General features: G+C 40.0%; 1 protein-coding gene across 2 annotated transcripts in view; it reads left to right on the forward strand.

The window, feature by feature from the left end:
* The window catches only part of AGL (amylo-alpha-1, 6-glucosidase, 4-alpha-glucanotransferase), a 397,512-nt gene that overhangs the window by 298,211 nt on the left and 76,875 nt on the right, over positions 1-22,426 (forward strand). For both annotated transcript variants that reach the window (XM_053693718.1, XM_053693717.1), the window contains exons 20-21: positions 5,857-5,993; positions 6,067-6,200. In XM_053693718.1, the coding sequence (XP_053549693.1) occupies positions 5,857-5,993; positions 6,067-6,200 (271 nt within the window). The remainder of the gene's footprint in view (positions 1-5,856; positions 5,994-6,066; positions 6,201-22,426) is intronic.

A 22,426-nucleotide genomic window follows, 5' to 3' on the forward strand; every position in this document is an offset into this window, starting at 1 on the left:
TCATACAGGTCACAGTGTTATTCTTTATTTTCCTCTAAGGGATCTGGGGACAATTTTCCTCCTTAGTTAAGGATATTTTAATTGGGCAGTTGGGCTATTAGTTATCGCTGCTTAGTTCCTAAGGTGTTTGTATAGACAACCGGAGCGCGTGTACTAATGTGTGGGACATTTTTATTAGGCATGTATGGCTCAGTGAACTTGAAAAGATTTATTTTTATGTTATGAGGCACTGCGCTATCTCGGCAGACATACCACTTTGCTCTCTTTTTTTTCTGAAAGTGGGCTGGTCACTAGCATGCACGCCACGTGATCGGGCACTTCGTTTAGTTGTGGAAAAGCTCTCTCGTCATCGGAGGCTTCCATTTTGTCTCTGCTCATACGCAGTTTGATATTTTCTGAGCGCGATTGTATCATCAGCTCCAGATTCATCCCAGGAGGTGGTAAGTGCCTCAGCTATTAGCGTGTGGGGTGGAGGTGCCGCTCTAGGAAGGTAAAAATAATTATATTTTTGGGTGTTTTATACTGTTGGGATTTCATAAACATTTATGGAAGATATTATAAATCCAATAGAGGTTATTAATCCTCCCATTATTGCTTCTAATAAATGTCTTTACTGTGAAGAGGCCATAGTGTGTCCCCCTGCGCAATTTTGCTCTATTTGCCGAAGTTCTGTTTTAAATGCTAAGAAGGGATCTAGGTCTGTTCCTCCCTTATCTAGTAAATTTAACCCCTCAGAGCCATCCACCTCTCAGGACTCTGTTATCCAGGAGATGCCTCTGCTTTTACCTCAGTCCTCGTTCCATACTTTGTCACAAGCAGTGCCCTGAGGCGCATCTATATCTTCCTCTGGAGGTGTTTTTTTTGCCAGCGGGTTTTGCTACACAGCTTCAGCCCGCTGTCTCTGCTGCGCTAAGTGCTATTTCCATTTCAGGAAAATGTTTGAGAAAGGTTAAACATATTTCTCCTGAATTGAGGGTTAATCCTACTATTTAGTCTGAGTTGGCCAGTTTATCCCATCATTTAGAGGATGAACTTACCTCTTTAGCATCTGAGGGTGAAATCTCAGATTCAGACTTCTCTGAGAATAGGTCTGTTATTCCTGAGGAAGTCAGCTTCAGCTTCAAATTAGAACACTTCCGCATTTTACTTTGGGAGGTTTTATCGACTCTGGACGTCCCTGACCCTAAGCCGTCTGAGGAACCCAAGGTTCCTAAATTAGACAAGGTTTATGAGGTCAGAAAGGCTCCTGAGACCTTTCTGGTACCAGCATGCATGGCGGAAATCATTGCTAAGGAATGGGAGAAACCTGGGACCCCCTTCTCCCCTTACGCTACCTTTAAAAGGATGTTTTCAGTTCCTGACTCTCACTTGGCATTATGGCACTCTATTTCCAAAGTAGATGGATCCATCTCCACTCTTGCTAAGCGTACTACTATCCCGCTAGAAGATAGTATCTCCTTCAGGGACCCCATGGACAGAAAGTTGGAGGGATACTTAAAGGGACACTATACACCAATTTTCATATATCTGCATGTAATTGATACTACTATATAGAAGAATATGCACAGATGTTGATCTAAAAATCCAGTATAATTAAAAAAAAAAAAAAAAAACTTACTTAGAAGCTCCAAGTTTAGCACTGTTGATAAGATTAGCAGGAACACCCAGGGAAAGTGGCAAAATTGCAGACACTTCCCCTCTTCCCTGCATATGAACAGATTATACAAACAGAATCCAGAGTAGACTGGAAAAGCGCGTCTACTTCTGATACTGTGGGGCTTGGTTAGGAGACTGAAAATCTGCACAATGTTATTAAAAAAATAAGCAAAACTAAACATTGTTACAAAAACACTCCCGGTGGGCTATATAAATGGATCATCTACAAAACATTTATGCAAAGAAAAATTTGGTGTATAATGGCCCTTTAAGGAGGATGTTCCAACAGATGGGACTTCTTTTTTAGCCAGTGGCACCTGTTGCGGGTGCTGCCACTTCTCGGTGCGACTCTTTATCAGAGTTAATTCAAGTTGAAACTCCACTAAAGGATATCCAGGATTGGATCAAGGCTCTTAAAATAGCCAATTCCTGTATTGTGACGCTAACATGCAAATCATCTGCCTGAATGTTAAGTCTTCGGGTTTCGCAGTGCTGTCACAAAGAGCTCTTTGGTTAAAATCTTGGTCTGCAGACATGGTATCTAAATCAAGACTCCTCTCCTTAGCTTCCAAAGGGAAGGTGTTGTTCACTCCAGGCCTAGACTTCATTATTTTCACAGTGAGAGAAGGGAAGGGCGCTTTCTGAAAGCATTCAATTTATTCGTTTTTTAGGAATAAATATTGCTGTTGTGTAAAACACACATTGTATCATTTGAACAATTTATTATAACTATTTCTTACTCTGCAACTATACTGTATAGCTGACTTTTATAGGTGCACCTTGGATTATTGCTTTAGAGTTTTATCATATTCTAGAAGTTCTGGGATTCACCTCTTTTAACAGGGAAGCTAAGCTATACTCATAAAAAGGTTTTTGTTGTTTTATTTGTCAATCAGAGGCGATCAAAACATCTTTCTGCTTGCCTTTACCTTCAAGCCAATTCAAACCCATCTGTGGTTTAATGCATAGAAGTAATTGGTCTCATGGTAGCTTCCATGGATATTATTCCTTTTGCTCGCTTATATCTTTAACCTCTACAACTATGTATGCTAAGACAGTGAAACGGCGATCATTCCGACCTATCCCAACAAATAGTCCTTGACAGTCTTACGAAATTCTCTCTCCTGTGGCTCTGTCAAGATCATTTGTCTTAAGGCACGTGCTTTTTGAGATTATCTTGGGAGATTGTGACTATGGACGCCAGTTTTATGGACTGGGGATCGGTTTGGGGTCCTTGAAAGGCCCAGAGAACTTGGTCACAGGAATAATCATCTCTTCCAATCAATATTCTGGAATTGAGGGCCATCTTCAATGCTCTAATGGCATGGCCGCAACTTTGTCCTGTCCAGTTTATCAGATTCCAATCAGACAACATAACTTCTGTTGCCTACATCATTCACCAGAGGGGAACAAGGAGTTCCCTGGTGATGAGAGGTTTTGCGCATCTTCAGTGGGCGGAATCTCACAATTGTCACTTATCGGCCATTCATATTCCGGGGGTGGACAATTGGGAAGCGGACTTCCTGAGCAGACAGTCTCTTCACCCCGAGGTGTTCTCCGAGATAACTTTCAGGTGGGGGTTCTGGAGATAGACCTCATGGCTTCTTGCCTTAATGCCAAACTGCCCAGATACGGGTCAAGATCGCAAGATCCTCAGGCAAAGTTGGTGGACGTGTTAGCGGTTCCATGTAAGTTCAAGCTCAAATATCTGTTTCCTCCGTTTGCTCTCCTTCCTTGAGTGATCGCCTGCATTAAACAGGAGGGGGCCACTGTGATTCTTATAGCTCCATCATGGCCCTGCAGGACCTGGTTCGCAGACCTAGTGAGGATGTCTTCCTCTCCTCTATGTAGGTTACCTCATTGAGTGGACCTTCTACTTCAAGGTCTGTTCCTGCACCAAAATCTAGATTCTCTGAGGCTGACTGTGTGGAGATCGAACGCCTAGTGCTGTCCAAGAGAGGTTTCCCTGAAAGGGTCATTGATACCCTGATCCAGGCTCATAAGCCGGTCACTCGTATTTACCACAAGGTGTGGCGTACCTATCTGGCTTGGTGTGAGGAACGAGGTTTCCCTTGGCACAAGACGAGAGTTCCTCGGATGCTGTTGTTTCTGCAGGATGGTTAAGAGAAAGGGTTGTCAGCCAGTTCGCTCAAGGGTCAGATTTCTGCCCTTTCTGTGTTACTGCTAATCTTCCCGATGTTCAGTTTTTTGTTCAGACTCTGGTTATAATCAGGCCTGTGTTCAAACCTGTTGCTCCTTCTTGGAGCCTTAATCTTGTTCTTCGTGTTTTGCAATAAGCTCCGTTTGAGCCTATGCACTCTGTTGACCTTAAGCTTTTGTCTTGTAAAGTTTTGTTTTAGTTTTCTATTTCTTCTGCTCACAGAGTTTCTGAATTATCTGCTTTGCAATGTGTTCCTCCTTATCTTGTGTTTCACGCAGATAAGGCGGTTTTATGTACCAGGTTAAGCTTTTTGCCTAAAGCAACATCAATCAGGAGATTTTTGTCCCTTCCTTTTGTCCTAATGCTTCTTCTCTGAAGGAACGTTTGCTACACAATCTGGATGTAGTGTGTGCTTTGAAGTTCTATCTTCATGCGACCAAGGATTTCAGACAGTCTTCTTCCTTGTAGTGTATGCTGGTAAGCGCAAGGGCCAGAAGGCTACTGCGACTACCCTTTCCTTTTATAAAGAAGCAGAGAAGGCGCCACATAGCATAATTCTGTGAGATATATCAGGTAATAAAATATAAAACTCAGATGCACTCACGTTTAGCAAAGCACCAAGATGTGATGCAAGCTGGGCATGCCGGAACCTCAGAGTTGTCCGGTAAAACTCTCCTCTCAGGCTAGATCTCCCCCAATGCCAGAAGGTAGTCACAGGATAGTAGTGCTGTTTGTGAGTCAGGTGTGTTTACAACTCCAGCAATAACAGGTGTAAAAACCAGACAGGGATATCCAAACAGGCATATCCTTTTAACTCAGAAGTATCATCCATTTCTTTTATGAGGAAGCATGCCAACAGCCTCCTGAGAGGATTACGGCTCATTCTACCTGGGCAGGATCCTCTTCTTGGGCTTTTAAGAATGAAGAATCTATGAAGCAGATCTGTAAGGCGGCTACCTGGTCCTCTTTACATACTTTTTCTACATTCTACAAGTTTGATGTTTTTGCCTCAGCTGAGTCATCTTTTGGGAGAAAGGTGCTTCAAGCAGGGGTGCCTTCAGATTAAGGTCCGCCTACCTTGTTTTCCCTCCCGTTTTCATTCTGTGTCCTCTCTAGATTGGGTATTGGATTCCCAACAGTAATGAATGAATTTGTGGACTCTCCCTGCCTTTGGAAAGAAAATTTTGTTTTGCTTACCTGATAAATTCTTTTCTTTCCTGGCAGGGAGAGTCCACGACCCCGTCCGTTTTTTTTCAGCTGCTTTTTTTCCTTATCTTCTGGCACCTCTATACCACTAATATTTATCCTGCTTTTCCTTATTTCCATGGCTGAATGACTGGGGGAGTAGGGGAAGTGGGAGGGATATTTATAAGCTTTGGCTGGGGTGTCTTTGCCGCCTCCTGGTGGCCAGGTGTTGAATTCCCAACAGTAATGAAGAAAGCCGTGGACTCTCCCTGCCAGGAAAGAAAATAATTAATCAGGTAAGCATAAATTTTGCTTTACTGCAATTAGATTTAAACAATCCAACTCCCCCACCATTTGCCTCATTTGGAGGAACCAATCTGAGCTTTAGTCCACAGACCACCAGGCTAGCTGGTGTCATAAAGTTAGTATAAAATGCAGTTTGGCAGTTATCTGGTAAAGTTCAATAGAGGCATATATGTGGCATGGTTAGCCTTGATAAGACAGCAGGTGCAGTTTAAGTTCTGGGAATTAGAAAATGATCAATTTTCAGATCTAAATTACATGAAAGGGGGCAAAAAAAATGTTCATATATAGCAAAGTTGTTTCATTACACATAACTAAACATTCCCTTTAAGGAATTAGTATAAATAAATGTATGATCTAAGCTGTTTAGCTCCAGTACAAGAAGCAGATGTGATGTGGTTCAGTACAGAGGCTAGTGTAGTATTTTCCCATTTGTGGTGATTAGTGCTGCAGGAATCTGTTTTGATGCTCTACAAATACCTGATAATAATAATAATTTAGCTGTAACCGCGTTTTTATACTGACAAGCTCTCCGCCTCGCTGTGCTGCAGGTATGATGTCTGTGATGATGGATATTAGACCCAAAAATGACCTGGGCCATCCCTTCTGTGACAACCTGAGGTCTGGGGACTGGATGATAGATTATCTCAGTAAGCGCCTTATTGCCCGTGGAGGTGAATGTGCGCAGGTGAGTTAAACACACAGACACGCATGGTACCACGGGCATAAGTCTAAGTCACTCAGCTCTTGTCTTCCTGCAGGTGGGCGACTGGTTTCAGGAGATCTTCACCTACTTGAAGAAAATTCCACGCTACCTCATCCCATGTTATTTTGATGCTATATTAGTCGGGGCATACACCACCCTCCTGGACGCTTCATGGAAGCAGATGTCTAGGTACGAAGAAAACTTGTATGTTCCACTGGTCATGAGTCAGTGCTCTCTAGTAGAGTGTTGCTCATTCTCATGCCTGATTAGTTAAATACCAGCTAGTATATAGGCATGTTTGTATCACATGGGTAAATACCAGCTAGTATATAGGTATGTTTGTATCACATGGGTATATACCAGCTAGTATATAGGTATGTTTGTATCACATGGGTAAATACCAGCTAGTATATAGGTATGTTTGTATCACATGGGTAAATACCAGCTAGTATATAGGCATGTTTGTATCACATGGGTAAATACCAGCTAGTATATAGGCATGTTTGTATCACATGGGTAAATACCAGCTAGTATATAGGCAGGCATGTTTGTATCACATGGGTAAATACCAGCTAGTATATAGGCAGGCATGTTTGTATCACATGGGTAAATACCAGCTAGTATATAGGCATGTTTGTATCGCATGGGTATATACCAGCTAGTATATAGGTATGTTTGTATCACATGGGTATATACCAGCTAGTATATAGGCATGTTTGTATCACATGGGTAAATACCAGCTAGTATATAGGCATGTTTGTATCATATGGGTAAATACCAGCTAGTATATAGGCATGTTTGTATCACATGGGTAAATACCAGCTAGTATATAGGCATGTTTGTATCACATGGGTAAATACCAGCTAGTATATAGGCATGTTTGTATCACATGGGTAAATACCAGCTAGTATATAGGCATGTTTGTATCGCATGGGTATATACCAGCTAGTATATAGGCATGTTTGTATCGCATTGGTATATACCAGCTAGTATATAGGCAGGCATGTTTGTATCACATGGGTAAATACCAGCTAGTATATAGGCATGTTTGTATCACATGGGTATATACCAGCTAGTATATAGGTATGTTTGTATAACATGGGTAAATACCCGCTAGTATATAGGCATGTTTGTATCACATGGGTAAATACCAGCTAGTATATAGGCATGTTTGTATCACATGGGTAAATACCAGCTAGTATATAGGTATGAGTGAAGATACTGGAAATAGGCACAGGTAATGGATAATGAGACTATCATGTTAGAATCTTAAAAATGAATCTATGAACCACCTACACTCAAATAATATGTTCACAAAATGTGTCTGTGCAAAACATGCAAATCAATTGAATGTAATAGAGGTCTGATTAAAAGCTAAATAAGATAAAACTATATATACACAAAATATATGTAAATGTCCAGCAGAGCTAAAAAAAAACTATTCAGTATATATATATATATATATATATATATATATATATATATATCAGTCAATATACACATAAAAAAACACAAAACAAAGAGCAGAATGATTACATTGATTATAATAAGAATATAAATGAATCTAGCAAACAATGGTTTGGGAAATATGCCACAAATAAAAGAGAAATTTATCTAGCCGAGTATCATGGCATGAATGATAGACAATATCAAGTGGTTTATATTTGTATTATATTATTATCAGTCCTACATCAATCCGGTCAGAAATGTGAGACTGAAAAACATTGGCGAATACAAATAAAATGTCCTAAACAATATTCACATGTTCTACTTGCTAGATAATACCCCAATCGTATGAGGTAAGTGTCACACACGGATTCAACAGAATTCCTATAGCGGTCAGTGATCCTGCCAGCGCTGCCTGGGTATGGTACATTTCCTTCTCTCTCTCTCTCTCCCTCCACATCACAGGAAACCGGGTATGGAGAAAAGGAAACAAAAACGCCAAAATGGTGCAATATTGTATTGGTAAAAACAAGAAGATTTCTTTTACAAGATATGACGAGTCCACGGATTTCATCCTTATGGGATATCGCCTCTTGGTCAGCAGGAGGAGGCAAAAGAGCTCCACAGCAGAGCTGTATATATATAGCCCCTCCCTTCCCTCCCCCCCGTCATTCTCTTTGCCTGTGTTAGTGATAGGAGAGAGGTGTTTAGTTTAGATTCTTCAATCAAGAGTTTTTTGTTTTTAAATGGTGCCAAAGTGTACTATTTTATTACAGAGCAACTTCGAGTAGTCTTTTTAGACTGTGGGAACTGGTGGGTTTTTGTCTCCACTGCGCCTCCCAGGATTGTGCTGCGTTTGCTGTACATAGTCTTGGAAATTCTTAACTAAGACTTCTCTGTTTCACAGGACCTCAGGAGGAAAAGTGGACCTCTTGATACTGTGAAGTTGTCATGCTGTTCCTCAGCATGAAGGTAAGTTCTTTTATTCTGGGACACAGAAACAAAATCTCAGATGGACTGTATGTTCACTATGCTATGGGCAGAAATGTTCCCTTTAAGTAGATAGTGACAGAACCAGACACTCTAGCAGTCTACTACCTAGAAGCGCTGGGATGTGAGTACAAAGATGACAGTGTACCAGAGTCTCTGACAATGTTTTATTAAAAAGTTGGACGCTGGGAGCTAATATGTATGTGCTCGACCAGACACTCAGGCATTTAGTGTGTGCCTTGAGGCGCTGGGACATTCTGTGTGGGGTTCTCATTTTTGGCTGGCTGACGCAGGGTACAGTTTCAGAGTGCGTATAATCATATTAGCCTCCGGTAAATGGTGGATTTGTTTCTAGTGTGTTACGTACCAAACCTGGTTTTCTTCCTAAGGTTGTTTCTAACAAGAATATTAATCATGAGATTGTTGTTCCTTCCTTGTGTCCTAACCCTTCTTCTAAGAAGGAGCGTCTGTTACATAACTTAGACGTAGTCCGCGCCTTGAAGTTCTACTTGCAGGCGACTTAGGATTTTCGTCAAACATCTTCATTATTTGTTGTTTTTGCTGGGAATCGTAGGGGTCAGAAAGCTACAGCTACCTCTCTTTCTTTTTGGCTGAAGAGTATCATCCGTCTTGCATATGAGACTGCTGGACGGCAGCCTCCAGAACGAATTATGGCTCATTCTACTAGGGCTGTGGCTTCCTCATGGGCATTTAAAAATGATGCTTCTGTTAAACAGATTTGCAAGGCTGCAACTTGGTTGACTCTTCATACTTTTTCCAAATTTTACAAATTTGATACTTTTGCTTCATCTGAGGCTGCTTTTGGGAGAAAGGTTCTTCAAGCAGTGGTGCCTTCCGTTTAGGTTCCTGTCTTGTCCCTCCCTTTCATCCGTGGCCTATAGCTTTGGTATTGTATCCCATAAGTAAGGATGAAATCCGTGGACTCGTCATATCTTGTAAAAGAAAAGGAAATTTATGCTTACCTGATAAATTTATTTATTTTACGATATGACGAGTCCACGGCCCACCCTGTTATTCATTCTAAAGACAGGTTTTTATTTTTTGTTCAACTTCAGTCACCTCTGCTCCTTGGCCTTTCCTTTCTCTTCCTAACTTCGGTCGAATGACTGGAGGGGGAGGGAAGGGAGGAGCTATATATACAGCTCTGCTGTGGAGCTTTTTGCCTCCTCCTGCTGACCAGGAGGCGATATCCCATAAGTAAGGATGAAATCCGTGGACTTGTCATATCGTAAAAGAAATAAATTTATCAGGTAAGCATACATTTCCTTTTTATTTGATAAACTCCTAAGGTAAAACCTGCTTACATATTCACACCTCAATCACATATGAGGTATCAGTCAAGCTATGAAAATTAGAAACATTTGTGGAGTCCCACTCGTATCAAAGCAGTACTCAGATTTGGCGTATAAACATAACCCAAGTTGCAAAGTTCTTAAGCTATTGTCTCCTTACGAGTTTCGAAGATATCCAAGATTTCACAACCTTTTTCGTCAGAGGAACAGTGTAAATGAAGTTATGGATCACTGATTTTAAAATGGCGGGGTTGTGCCCCGCCCCAAAAAATGCTTAATTACTATTGGTACATATAGCGGTCATGTGACCGTGACATCTAGGGTGTGTGAGAGGAGTCTGATAATATCTCCTCCCCACTCGCATGTAAACAAAGCACGGAGGACTAGAGTGTTATATTTCAGAGATCCTCTGTGTAAAAATAGAAAAAGTGTGTCTCAATAATTAGATAGTGTTTACTAATCAAAACAAGCACCCGGACTTTGTATGATTGTTTTGGCCACGTTATTTAACTTGCAGATCAAAGCATAAAAAGCCAAATTTCTCTTGTTAAGTGTATCCAGTCCACGGATCATCCATTACTTATGGGATATTAACTCCTCCCCAACAGGAAGTGCAAGAGGATTCACCCAGCAGAGCTGCTATATAGCTCCTCCCCTAACTGCCATTACCAGTCATTCTCTTGCACCCAACGACTAGATAGGATGTGTGAGAGGACTATGGTGATTATATTTAGTTTTATACCTTCAATCAAAAGTTTGTTATTTTATAATAGCACCGGAGTGTGTTATTCCTTCTCTGGTAGAATTTGAAGAAGAATCTACCTGAGTTTTTACTATGATTTTAGCCGGCGTAGTTAAGATCATATTGCTGTTTCTCGGCCATCTGAGGAGAGGTAAACTTCAGATCAGGGGACAGCGGGCAGATTAATCTGCAAAGAGGTATGTAGCAGCTTATTATTTTCTGACAATGGAATTGATGAGAAAATTCTGCCATACCGATATAATGTAAACTCAGCCTTAAATGCAGTAGCAGCAACTGGTATCAGGCTGTCATGTATGTATATTTTACACTTCAGTATTCTGGGGAATGGCACTTCACTGGAATTATACTGTGTGCATAAGACTTTAGCCTAATTTGCAGGGACTGGCAACAGGCTTTTTAATAACACTTAATTTATGTTAAACGTTTTTTGCTGGCATGTAAAATCGTTTCATTTTCTGAGGTACTGGGTGAATAAAATGTTTTGGGCATTATTTTTTCCACTTGGCAGTTGTTTTATTTAATTTATGACAGTTTACTGATCTCTCTCACTGTTGTGTGTGAGGGGGAGGTCAAAAAATTCAGTCAGAAGCTCATTGTATTTCCTGCATGATCCGGTTCATCTCTACAGAACTCAGGGGTCTTCAAAACTTGTTTTGAGGGAGGTAATCATTCACAGCAGAGCTGTGAGATTGTAGTTGACTGTGATAAAAAACGTTTATTTCTGTAACTTTTTTTTCTGCTATCAGGGTTAGTTATCCTTCGCTAATGGGAACAAGCCTTTGCTAAAATTGAGTTTTTTACAAAGATTTGATGCTATAACCTTTCAGTTTATTAACTTTCAACTGTCATAACTCTTTCTGTGCTTCTTATAGGCACAGTACGTTTTCATATTATAGTAAATTACTTGAAAAGTATTTCCAAGTTGCTAGTTTATTTGCTAGTGTGTTAAACATGTCTGATTCAGAGGAAAACATCTGTGCTATATGTGCTAATGCCAAAGTGGAGCCCAATAGAAATTTATGTACTAACTGTATTGATGCTACTTTAAATAAAAGTCAATCTGTACAAATTGAACACATTTCACCAAACAACGAGGGGAGAGTTATGCCGACTAACTCGCCTCACGTGTCAGTACCTGCATCTCCCGCTCGGGGGGTGCGTGATATTGTGGCGCCGAGTACATCTGGGCGGCCATTACAAATCACATTACAGGATATGGCTACTGTTATGACTGAAGTTTTGGCTAAATTACCAGAACTAAGAGGTAAGCGTGATCACTCTGGGGTGAGAACAGAGTGCGCTGATAATGTTAGGGCCATGTCAGATACTGCGTCACAACTTGCAGAACATGAGGACGGAGAGCTTCATTCTGCGGCTGACGGTTCTGATCCAAACAGATTGGATTCAGATATTTCAAATTTTAAATTTAAGCTGGAAAACCTCCGTGTATTACTAGGGGAGGTGTTAGCGGCTCTGAATGATTGTAACACAGTTGCAATACCAGAAAAAATGTGTAGGTTGGATAAATATTTTGCGGTACCGTTGAGTACTGACGTTTTTCCTATACCTAAGAGACTTACTGAAATTGTTACTAAGGAGTGGGATAGACCCGGTGTGCCGTTCTCACCCCCTCCGATATTTAGAAAGATGTTTCCAATAGACACCACCACACGGGACTTATGGCAAACGATCCCTAAGGTGGAGGGAGCAGTTTCTACTTTAGCTAAGCGTACCACTATCCCGGTGGAGGATAGCTGTGCCTTTTCAGATCCAATGGATAAAAAGTTAGAGGGTTACCTTAAGAAAATGTTTGTTCAACAAGGTTTTATATTGCAACCCCTTGCATGCATTGCGCCTGTCACGGCTGCAGCAGCATTTTGGTTTGAGTCTCTGGAAGGGACACTTGAATCAGCTCCATTAGATGAGATTACACACAGGCTTAAAGCTCTTAAGTTAGCTAACTCATTTATTTCAGATGCCGTAGTACATTTAACTAAGCTTACGGCTAAGAATTCCGGATTCGCCATTCAGGCGCGCAGAGCACTGTGGCTAAAATCCTGGTCAGCTGACGTTACTTCTAAGTCTAAATTTCTTAATATACCTTTCAAAGGGCAGACCTTATTCGGGCCCGGATTGAAAGAAATTATCGCTGACATTACAGGAGGTAAAGGCCATGCCCTGCCTCAAGACAGAGCCAAACCTAAGGCTAGACAATCTAATTTTCGTTCCTTTCGGAATTTCAAAGCAGGAGCAGCATCAACTTCCTCTGCTCCAAAACAAGAAGGATCTGTTGCTCGCTACAGACAAGGCTGGAGACCTAACCAGTCCTGGAACAAGGGCAAGCAGGCCAGGAAACCTGCTGGTGCCCCTAAAACAGCATGAATTGAGGGCCCCCGATCCGGGAACGGATCTAGTGGGGGGCAGACTTTCTCTCTTCGCCCAGGCTTGGGCAAGAGATGTCCAGGATCCCTGGGCGCTAGAGATAATATCTCAGGGATACCTTCTGGACTTCAAATACTCTCCCCCAAGAGAGAGATTTCATCTGTCAAGGTTGTCAACAAACCAAATAAAGAAAGAGGCGTTTTTACGCTGCGTACAAGAGCTTTTATTAATGGGAGTAATCCATCCAGTTCCACGGTCGGAACAGGGACAAGGGTTTTACTCAAATCTGTTTGTGGTTCCCAAAAAAGAGGGAACTTTCAGGCCAATCCTGGATTTAAAGATCCTAAACAAATTCCTAAGAGTTCCATCGTTCAAAATGGAGACTATTCGGACAATTTTACCCATGATCCAAAAGGGTCAGTACATGACCACAGTGTATTTAAAGGATGCTTACCTTCACATACCAATTCACAAAGATCATTACCGGTATCTAAGGTTTGCCTTTCTAGACAGGCATTACCAGTTTGTAGCTCTTCCATTCGGATTGGCTACGGCTCCGAGAATCTTCACAAAGGTTCTGGGTGCTCTTCTGGCGGTACTAAGACCGCGAGGAATTGCGGTAGCTCCGTACCTAGACGACATTCTGATACAAGCTTCAAGCTTTCAAACTGCCAAGTCTCATACAGAGTTAGTACTGGCATTTCTAAGGTCGCATGGATGGAAGGTGAACGAAAAGAAGAGTTCTCTCTTTCCACTCACAAGAGTTCCCTTCTTGGGGACTCTTATAGATTCTGTAGAAATGAAGATTTACCTGACAGAAGACAGGTTAACAAAGCTTCAAAATGCATGCCGTGTCCTTCATTCCATTCAACACCCGTCAGTAGCTCAATGCATGGAGGTGATCGGCTTAATGGTAGCAGCAATGGACATAGTACCCTTTGCACGCCTACATCTCAGACCGCTGCAATTGTGCATGCTAAGTCAGTGGAATGGGGATTACTCAGACTTGTCCCCTACTCTGAATCTGGATCAAGAGACCAGAAATTCTCTTCTATGGTGGCTTTCTCGGCCACATCTGTCCAGGGGGATGCCATTCAGCAGGCCGGACTGGACAATTGTAACAGACGCCAGCCTACTAGGTTGGGGCGCTGTCTGGAATTCTCTGAAGGCTCAGGGACAATGGAATCAGGAGGAGAGTCTCCTACCAATAAACATTCTGGAATTGAGAGCAGTTCTCAATGCCCTTCTGGCTTGGCCCCAGTTAACAACTCGGGGGTTCATCAGGTTTCAGTCGGACAACATCACGACTGTAGCTTACATCAACCATCAGGGAGGGACAAGAAGCTCCCTAGCAATGATGGAAGTATCAAAGATAATTCGCTGGGCAGAGTCTCACTCTTGCCACCTGTCAGCAATCCACATCCCGGGAGTGGAGAACTGGGAGGCGGATTTCTTAAGTCGTCAGACTTTTCATCCGGGGGAGTGGGAACTTCATCCGGAGGTCTTTGCCCAAATACTTCGACGTTGGGGCAAACCAGAGATAGATCTCATGGCGTCTCGACAGAACGCCAAGCTTCCTCATTACGGGTTCAGATCCAGGGATCCGGGAGCGGTTCTGATAGATGCTTTGACAGCACCTTGGACCTTCGGGATGGCTTATGTGTTTCCACCCTTCCCGATGCTTCCTCGATTGATTGCCAGAATCAAACAGGAGAGAGCATCAGTGATTCTAATAGCGCCTGCATGGCCACGCAGGAATTGGTATGCAGATCTAGTGGACATGTCATCCTGTCCACCTTGGTCGCTACCTCTGAAACAGGACCTTCTGATCCAGGGTCCCTTCAAACATCAAAATCTAATTTCTCTGAAGCTGACTGCTTGGAAATTGAACGCTTGATTTTATCAAAACGTGGTTTTTCTGAGTCAGTTATTGATACCTTAATACAGGCTAGGAAGCCTGTTACCAGAAAGATTTTTACCATAAGATATGGCGCAAATACTTATATTGGTGCGAATCCAAGAGTTACTCATGGAGTAAGGTTAGGATTCCGAGGATATTGTCTTTTCTACAAGAAGGTTTAGAAAAGGGTTTATCCGCTAGTTCCTTAAAGGGACAGATTTCAGCTCTGTCCATTCTTTTACACAAACGTCTGTCAGAAGTTCCGGACGTTCAAGCTTTTTGTCAGGCTTTAGCTAGGATCAAGCCTGTGTTTAAAACTGTTGCTCCACCATGGAGTTTGAACTTAGTTCTTAATGTTTTACAGGGGGTTCCGTTTGAACCCCTTCATTCCATTGATATCAAGTTGTTATCTTGGAAAGTTCTGTTTTTAATGGCGATTTCCTCGGCTCGAAGAGTCTCTGAGTTATCTGCCTTACATTGTGATTCTCCTTATCTGATTTTTCATTCAGACAAGGTAGTTCTGCGTACTAAACCTGGGTTCCTACCTAAGGTGGTCACTAACAGGAATATCAATCAAGAGATTGTGGTTCCATCTTTGTGTCCTAATCCTTCTTCGAAAAAGGAACGTCTGCTACACAATCTAGATGTAGTCCGTGCCCTGAAATTTTATCTAAAGGCAACTAAGGATTTTCGACAAACGTCTTCCCTGTTTGTCGTTTATTCTAGTCAGAGGAGAGGTCAAAAAGCTTCGGCTACCTCTCTCTCCTTTTGGCTTCGTAGCATAATACGGTTAGCCTATGAGACTGCTGGACAGCAGCCTCCTGAAAGAATTACAGCACATTCTACTAGAGCTGTGGCTTCCACTTGGGCCTTTAAGAATGAGGCTTCTGTTGAACAGATTTGCAAGGCTACAACTTGGTCTTCTCTTCATACTTTTTCCAAATTTTACAAATTTGACACTTTTGCTTCTTCGGAGGCTGTTTTTGGGAGAAAGGTTCTTCAGGCAGTGGTTCCTTCCGTATAAAGAGCCTGCCTGTCCCTCCCGTCATCCGTGTACTTTAGCTTTGGTATTGGTATCCCATAAGTAATGGATGATCCGTGGACTGGATACACTTAACAAGAGAAAACATAATTTATGCTTACCTGATAAATTTATTTCTCTTGTAGTGTATCCAGTCCACGGCCCGCCCTGTCACTTTAAGGCAGGTAATTTTCCCATTAAACTACAGTCACCACTGCACCCTATGGTTTTCCTTTCTCTGCATGTTTTCGGTCGAATGACTGGTAATGGCAGTTAGGGGAGGAGCTATATAGCAGCTCTGCTGGGTGAATCCTCTTGCACTTCCTGTTGGGGAGGAGTTAATATCCCATAAGTAATGGATGATCCGTGGACTGGATACACTACAAGAGAAATACATTTATCAGGTAAGCATAAATTATGTTTTTGTAGTAGAAACCATAATGTGAACATCAGGTGGTATTCTAGCAGATACAGACATATTAGTTGACTAATGAATGGTTCATAAGTTAAAGGGACATAATACTCATATGCTAAATCACTTAAAACTGATGCAGTATAACTGTAAAAATCTGACATGAAAATATCACCTGAGCATCTCTATGTAAAAAAAGAAGATATTTTACCTCACAATTTCCTTAGCTCAGCAGAGTAAGTGCTGTGTAAAAAGTTATACTCAGCTACTGCCCAGCTGCAGGTAAAAAAAAAATAAAAAATGAAGAAATGAACAGCAGCCAATCAGCATCTACAGTGCTGAGGTCATGAACTCTTTTACTGTGATCTCATGAGTTTTGACTTAACTCTCATGAGATTTCATAGTAAACGTCCTTAAACTGAATAGGGAAATAAGATGAGAATGCAAGAGGCTCACTCCCTTAGCTGTCCCGGGACAGACATACTGATTTGCTGCTTAGAAGTCCTTTACAATGGGATGTGGCTACTGAGGAACTTTTGAGGTAAAATATCTTTCTTTTTTACATAGAGATGTTCAGGTGATATTTTCTAGTCTGCTTTTTACAGCTATACTGGATCACTTTCAAGTGTTTAAACATTTGGGTATTATGGCCCTTTAATTGTCTAATACAATTGATAAATGCATAGATGAGATAACTATAACATAAATACATTCTGCTCAATTAATTGCCGTTTAAAAAAAAATGTACATCCAAGAAAACGATTAATAACTAAAAATTCCTAAAGAATTCATAACATGGTCAAAGCAAAATTAAATCAAAACATACACAAAATAATTCAAATGGACTGTGATAATAGATATATTTATTTTTAACCTAAATCAGATTGTATAGATCTGCTGAACTGTATGGAACTATTTTTATCCCAAAAAACAGGAGAAAAGATTTTTATCTACAAACGTATCTAAGCATATTTATAAGAAACTTTAGATAAAAAATAATATATAATATAATGCGATTAATATATATATAATATATATTAAGAATGCATAATAAAAATGCATATTAAAAAAGACATAATAAAAGGTCTCTATTAAATATATACAACTATTAATTCTAAAAAGGATGAAGTCTATTGTCCCAAATTAATTATTCAAAATAGGAATTAAAAGTAAAAAACTCCTAGCAATCTATTAAGAAAGCTGCTAAGTTAATGTCCTTATTAAGGCCATGGGGCACCTGTCAATACATAGTATGTATCCAGTAGGTTTCCCTTCTCCTGAGATACAGTTCCCTATTACCCTTCTTTCACTAACAGGTATACATTCCAGGATAGTTGCCTTATGGCCTGTAGAGTCCATACCATGAAAGGCTCTAAAATGGGCAGAGAGGTTATGTGATCTCTCGCCTGCTTTGATGTTTGTCAAGTGTTCAGCCAGTCTATTCTTGAAGGGTCGTGTTGTACGTCCCACGTACTGTAGACCACACAAACATTCAATCAGGTAGACCACATAAACTGTCTTACAATTACAGGATGTTTTGATTTTACAAATCTTCCCATTATTTGATTTTATTTCTTTTGTCGACTTGCTTCCATTGTAGTGGTGTTCGCAGGCTACACAATTCAACCGTTTGCACTTGAAAAAAACAATCACCATTTTACCTAACCAATTCTGGTTAGTTCCTTTCTTTAATTGGCTTGGAGCTAGAAACATAGAATTTGACGGTAGATAAGAACCAAAAAGGCCTATCAAGTCTACCCATATTACATGTTACTTATTACTTAGGATAGCCTTATGTATGTCCCATCAAGTCTACACATATTACATGTTACTTATTACTTAGCAAAGCCTTATGTATGTCCCATCAAGTCTACACATATTACATGTTACTTATTACTTAGCAAAGCCTTATGTATGTCCCATCAAGTCTACACATATTGCATGTTACTTATTACTTAGTATAGCCTTATGCATGTCCTATCAAGTCTACACATATTACATGTTACTTATTACTTAGTATAGCCTTATGTATCTCCCATCAAGTCTACACATATTACATGTTACTTATTACTTAGGATAGCCTTATGCATGTCCCATCAAGTCTACACATATTACATCATGTTATTTATTACTTAGTATAGCCTTATTTATGTCCCATCAAGTCTACACATATTACATGTTACTTATTACTTTGTATAGCCTTATGTATGTCCCATCAAGTTTACATATATTACATGTTATTTATTACTTAGTATAGCCTTATGTATGTCCCATCAAGTCTACATATATTACATGTTACTTATTACTTAGTATAGCCTTATGTATGTCCCATCAAGTCTACACATATTACATGTTACTTATTACTTAGTATAGCCTTATGCATGTCCCATCAAGTCTACACATATTACAGGTTACTTATTACTTAGTATAGCCTTATGCATGTCCCATCAAGTCTACACATATTACATGTTACTTATTACTTAGTATAGCCTTATGTATGTCCCATCAAGTCTACCCATATTACATGTTACTTATTACTTAGTATAGCCTTATGTATGTCCCATCAAGTCTACACATATTACATGTTACTTATTACTTAGTATAACCTTATGCATGTCCCATCAAGTCTACACATATTACATGTTACTTATTACTTAGTATAGCCTTATGTATGTCCCATCAAGTGTACACATATTACATGTTACTTATTACTTAGTATAGCCTTATGCATGTCCCATCAAGTCTACACATATTACATTACTTATTACTTAGTATAGCCTTACGTATATCCTGTCAAGTCTACACATATTACATGTTACTTATTACTTAGTATAGCCTTATGCATGTCCCATCAAGTCTACACATATTACATGTTACTTATTACTTAGTATAACCTTATGCATGTCCCTTCAAGTCTACACATATTACATGTTACTTATTACTTAGTATAGCCTTATGTATGTCCCATCAAGTGTACACATATTACATGTTACTTATTACTTAGTATAGCCTTATGTATGTCCCATCAAGTCTACACATATTACATGTTACTTATTACTTAGTATAGCCTTATGCATGTCCCATCAAGTCTACACATATTACTGTTACTTATTACTTAGTATAACCTTATGTATGTCCCATCAAGTCTACACATATTACATGTTACTTATTACTTAGTATAGCCTTATGCATGTCCCATCAAGTCTACACATATTACATGTTACTTATTACTTAGTATAGCCTTATGCATGTACCATCAAGTCTACACATATTACATGTTACTTATTAGTTAGTATAACCTTATGTATGTCCCATCAAGTCTACACATATTACATGTTACTTATTACTTAGTATAGCCTTATGCATGTCCCATCAAGTCTACACATATTACATGTTACTTATTACTTAGTATAGCCTTATGTATGTCCCATCAAGTCTACACATATTACATGTTACTTATTACTTAGTATAACCTTATGTATGTCCCATCAAGTCTACACATATTACATGTTACTTATTACTTAGTATAGCCTTATGTATGTCCTATCAAGTCTACACATATTACATGTTACTTATTACTTAGTATAGCCTTATGCATGTCCCATCAAGTCTACACATATTACATGTTACTTATTACTTAGGATAACCTTATGTATGTCCCATCAAGTCTACACATATTACATGTTACTTATTACTTAGTATAGCCTTATGCATGTCCCATCAAGTCTACACATATTACATGTTACTTATTACTTAGTATAGCCTTATGCATGTCCCATGAAGTCTACACATATTACATGTTACTTATTACTTAGTATAACCTTATGCATGTCCCATCAAGTCTACACATATTACATGTTACTGTTTCCTTAGGATAGTCTTATGTATGTCCCATCAAGTCTACCCATATTACATGTTACTGTTTCTTTAGGATAGCCTTATGCATGTCCCATCAAGTCTACCCATATTACATGTTACTGTTTCCTTAGGATAGTCTTATGCATGTCCCATCAAGTCTACCCATATTACATGTTACTGTTTCTTTAGGATAGCCTTTTGTATGTCCCATCAAGTCTACCCATATTACATGTTACTGTTTCTTTAGGATAGCCTTATGCATGTCCCAGGCATTTTTTAATTCCTTTACAGTCTTTGTGTTTACCACCTGAAATGGAAGTTTATTCCTTTCTGTAAAAAAATCTGCTACCCTCTAACATTAGATTGGGACCCCTTGTTTTGGCATTTCTTTTTCTCTTGTAAGGTGTATCCAGTCCACGGATCATCCATTACTTGTGGGATATTCTCATTCCCAACAGGAAGTTGCAAGAAGACACCCACAGCAGAGCGGTCTATATAGTTCCTCCCCTAACTGCCATATCAAGTCATTCTCTTGCAACTCTCAACAAACATGGAGGTAGTAAGAGAGAAGTGGTGAAATTTAGCTGTTATTTTACTTCAATCAAAAGTTTATTATTTTTAAATGGTACCGGAGTTGTACTATTTTGTTCCAGGCAGAAAAATAGAAGAATCTGCCTGTGATTTCTATGATCTTAGCAGGTTGTAACTAAGATCCATTGCTGTTCTCACACATGACTGAAGAGAGAGATAACTTCAGTGGGGGAATGGCGTGCAGGTTATCCTGCTATGAGGTATGTGCAGTTAAGATTTTTCTAGAAGATGTGAATGCTAGAAAATGCTGCTGATGCCAAATGTATGTAAGGTAAGCCTGAATACAGTGATTTAATAGCGACTGGTATCATGCTTACTTTCTGAGGTAATACTCTTTTATATTTGCAATATAAAACGTTTGCTGGCATGTTTAAACGTTTTTATATATACTTTGGTGATAAAACTTTATTGGGGCCTAGTTTTTTCCACATGGCTGGCTTAAATTTGCCTAGAAACAGTTTCCTGAGGCTTTCCACTGTGTTATAATGAGTGGGAGGGGCCTAATTTAGCGCTTTTTTGCGCAGTAACTTTTACAGACTGAGACATCCAGCTTCCTCCAGGAGTCCCCTGAATGCTATAGGACATCTCTAAAGGGCTCTTGGGCTTTCCAAAATCGTTTTGTTGGGAAGGTAGGCTCACAGCAAGGCTGTGGCAGTTTGGTGTGACTGTTAAAAAACGTCTGAATCGTTTTTTTGATCCGGTTTTTGAACTAAGGGGTTAATCATCCATTTGCAAGTGGGTGCAATGCTCTGTTAGCCTATTATACACACTGTAAAAATTTTGTTTGATTTACTGCCTTTTTTCACTGTTTTTCAAATTCTGACAAAATTTGTTTCTCTTAAAGGCACAGTACCGTTTATTATATTTGCTTGTTAACTTGATTTAAAGTGTTTTCCAAGCTTCCTAGTCTCATTGCTAGTCTGTATAAACATGTCTGACATAGAGGAAACTCCTTGTTCATTATGTTTAAAAGCCATTGTGGCGCCCCCTCTTAGAATGTGTACCAAATGTACTGATTTCACTTTAAGCAATAAAGATCATATTCTGTCTTTAAAAAATTTATCACCAGAGGAATCTGACGAGGGGGAAGTTATGCCGACTAACTCTCCCCACGTGTCAGATCCTTTGACTCCCGCTCAAGGGACTCACGCTCAAATGGCGCCAAGTACATCTAGGGCGCCCATAGCGTTTACTTTACAAGACATGGCGGCAGTCATGGATAATACACTGTCAGCGGTATTAGCCAGACTACCTGAATTTAGAGGAAAGCGAGATAGCTCTGGAGTTAAACGAAATACAGAGCATACTGACGCTTTAAGAGCTATGTCTGATAATGCCTCACAATATGCAGAAGCTGTAGAAGGAGAGCTTCTTTCTGTGGGTGATATTTCTGACTCAGGAAGATGATGCAACCTGATTCTGATATTTCTACATTTAAATTTAAGCTTGAACACCTCCGCGTGTTACTCAGGGAGGTTTTAGCTGCTCTGAATGACTGTGATACAATTGCAGTGCCAGAGAAATTGTGTAGACTGGATAAATACTATGCAGTGCCGGTGTGTACTGATGTTTTTCCAATACCTAAAAGGTTTACAGAAATTATTACTAAGGAATGGGATAGACCAGGTGTGCCGTTCTCTCCCCCTCCTATTTTTAGAAAAATGTTTCCAATAGACGCCACCACACGGGACTTATGGCAGACAGTTCCTAAGGTGGAGGGAGCAGTTTCTACTCTAGCA

Source organism: Bombina bombina, chromosome 10 (assembly GCF_027579735.1).
Source record: "Bombina bombina isolate aBomBom1 chromosome 10, aBomBom1.pri, whole genome shotgun sequence".
NCBI lineage: Eukaryota > Metazoa > Chordata > Amphibia > Anura > Bombinatoridae > Bombina > Bombina bombina.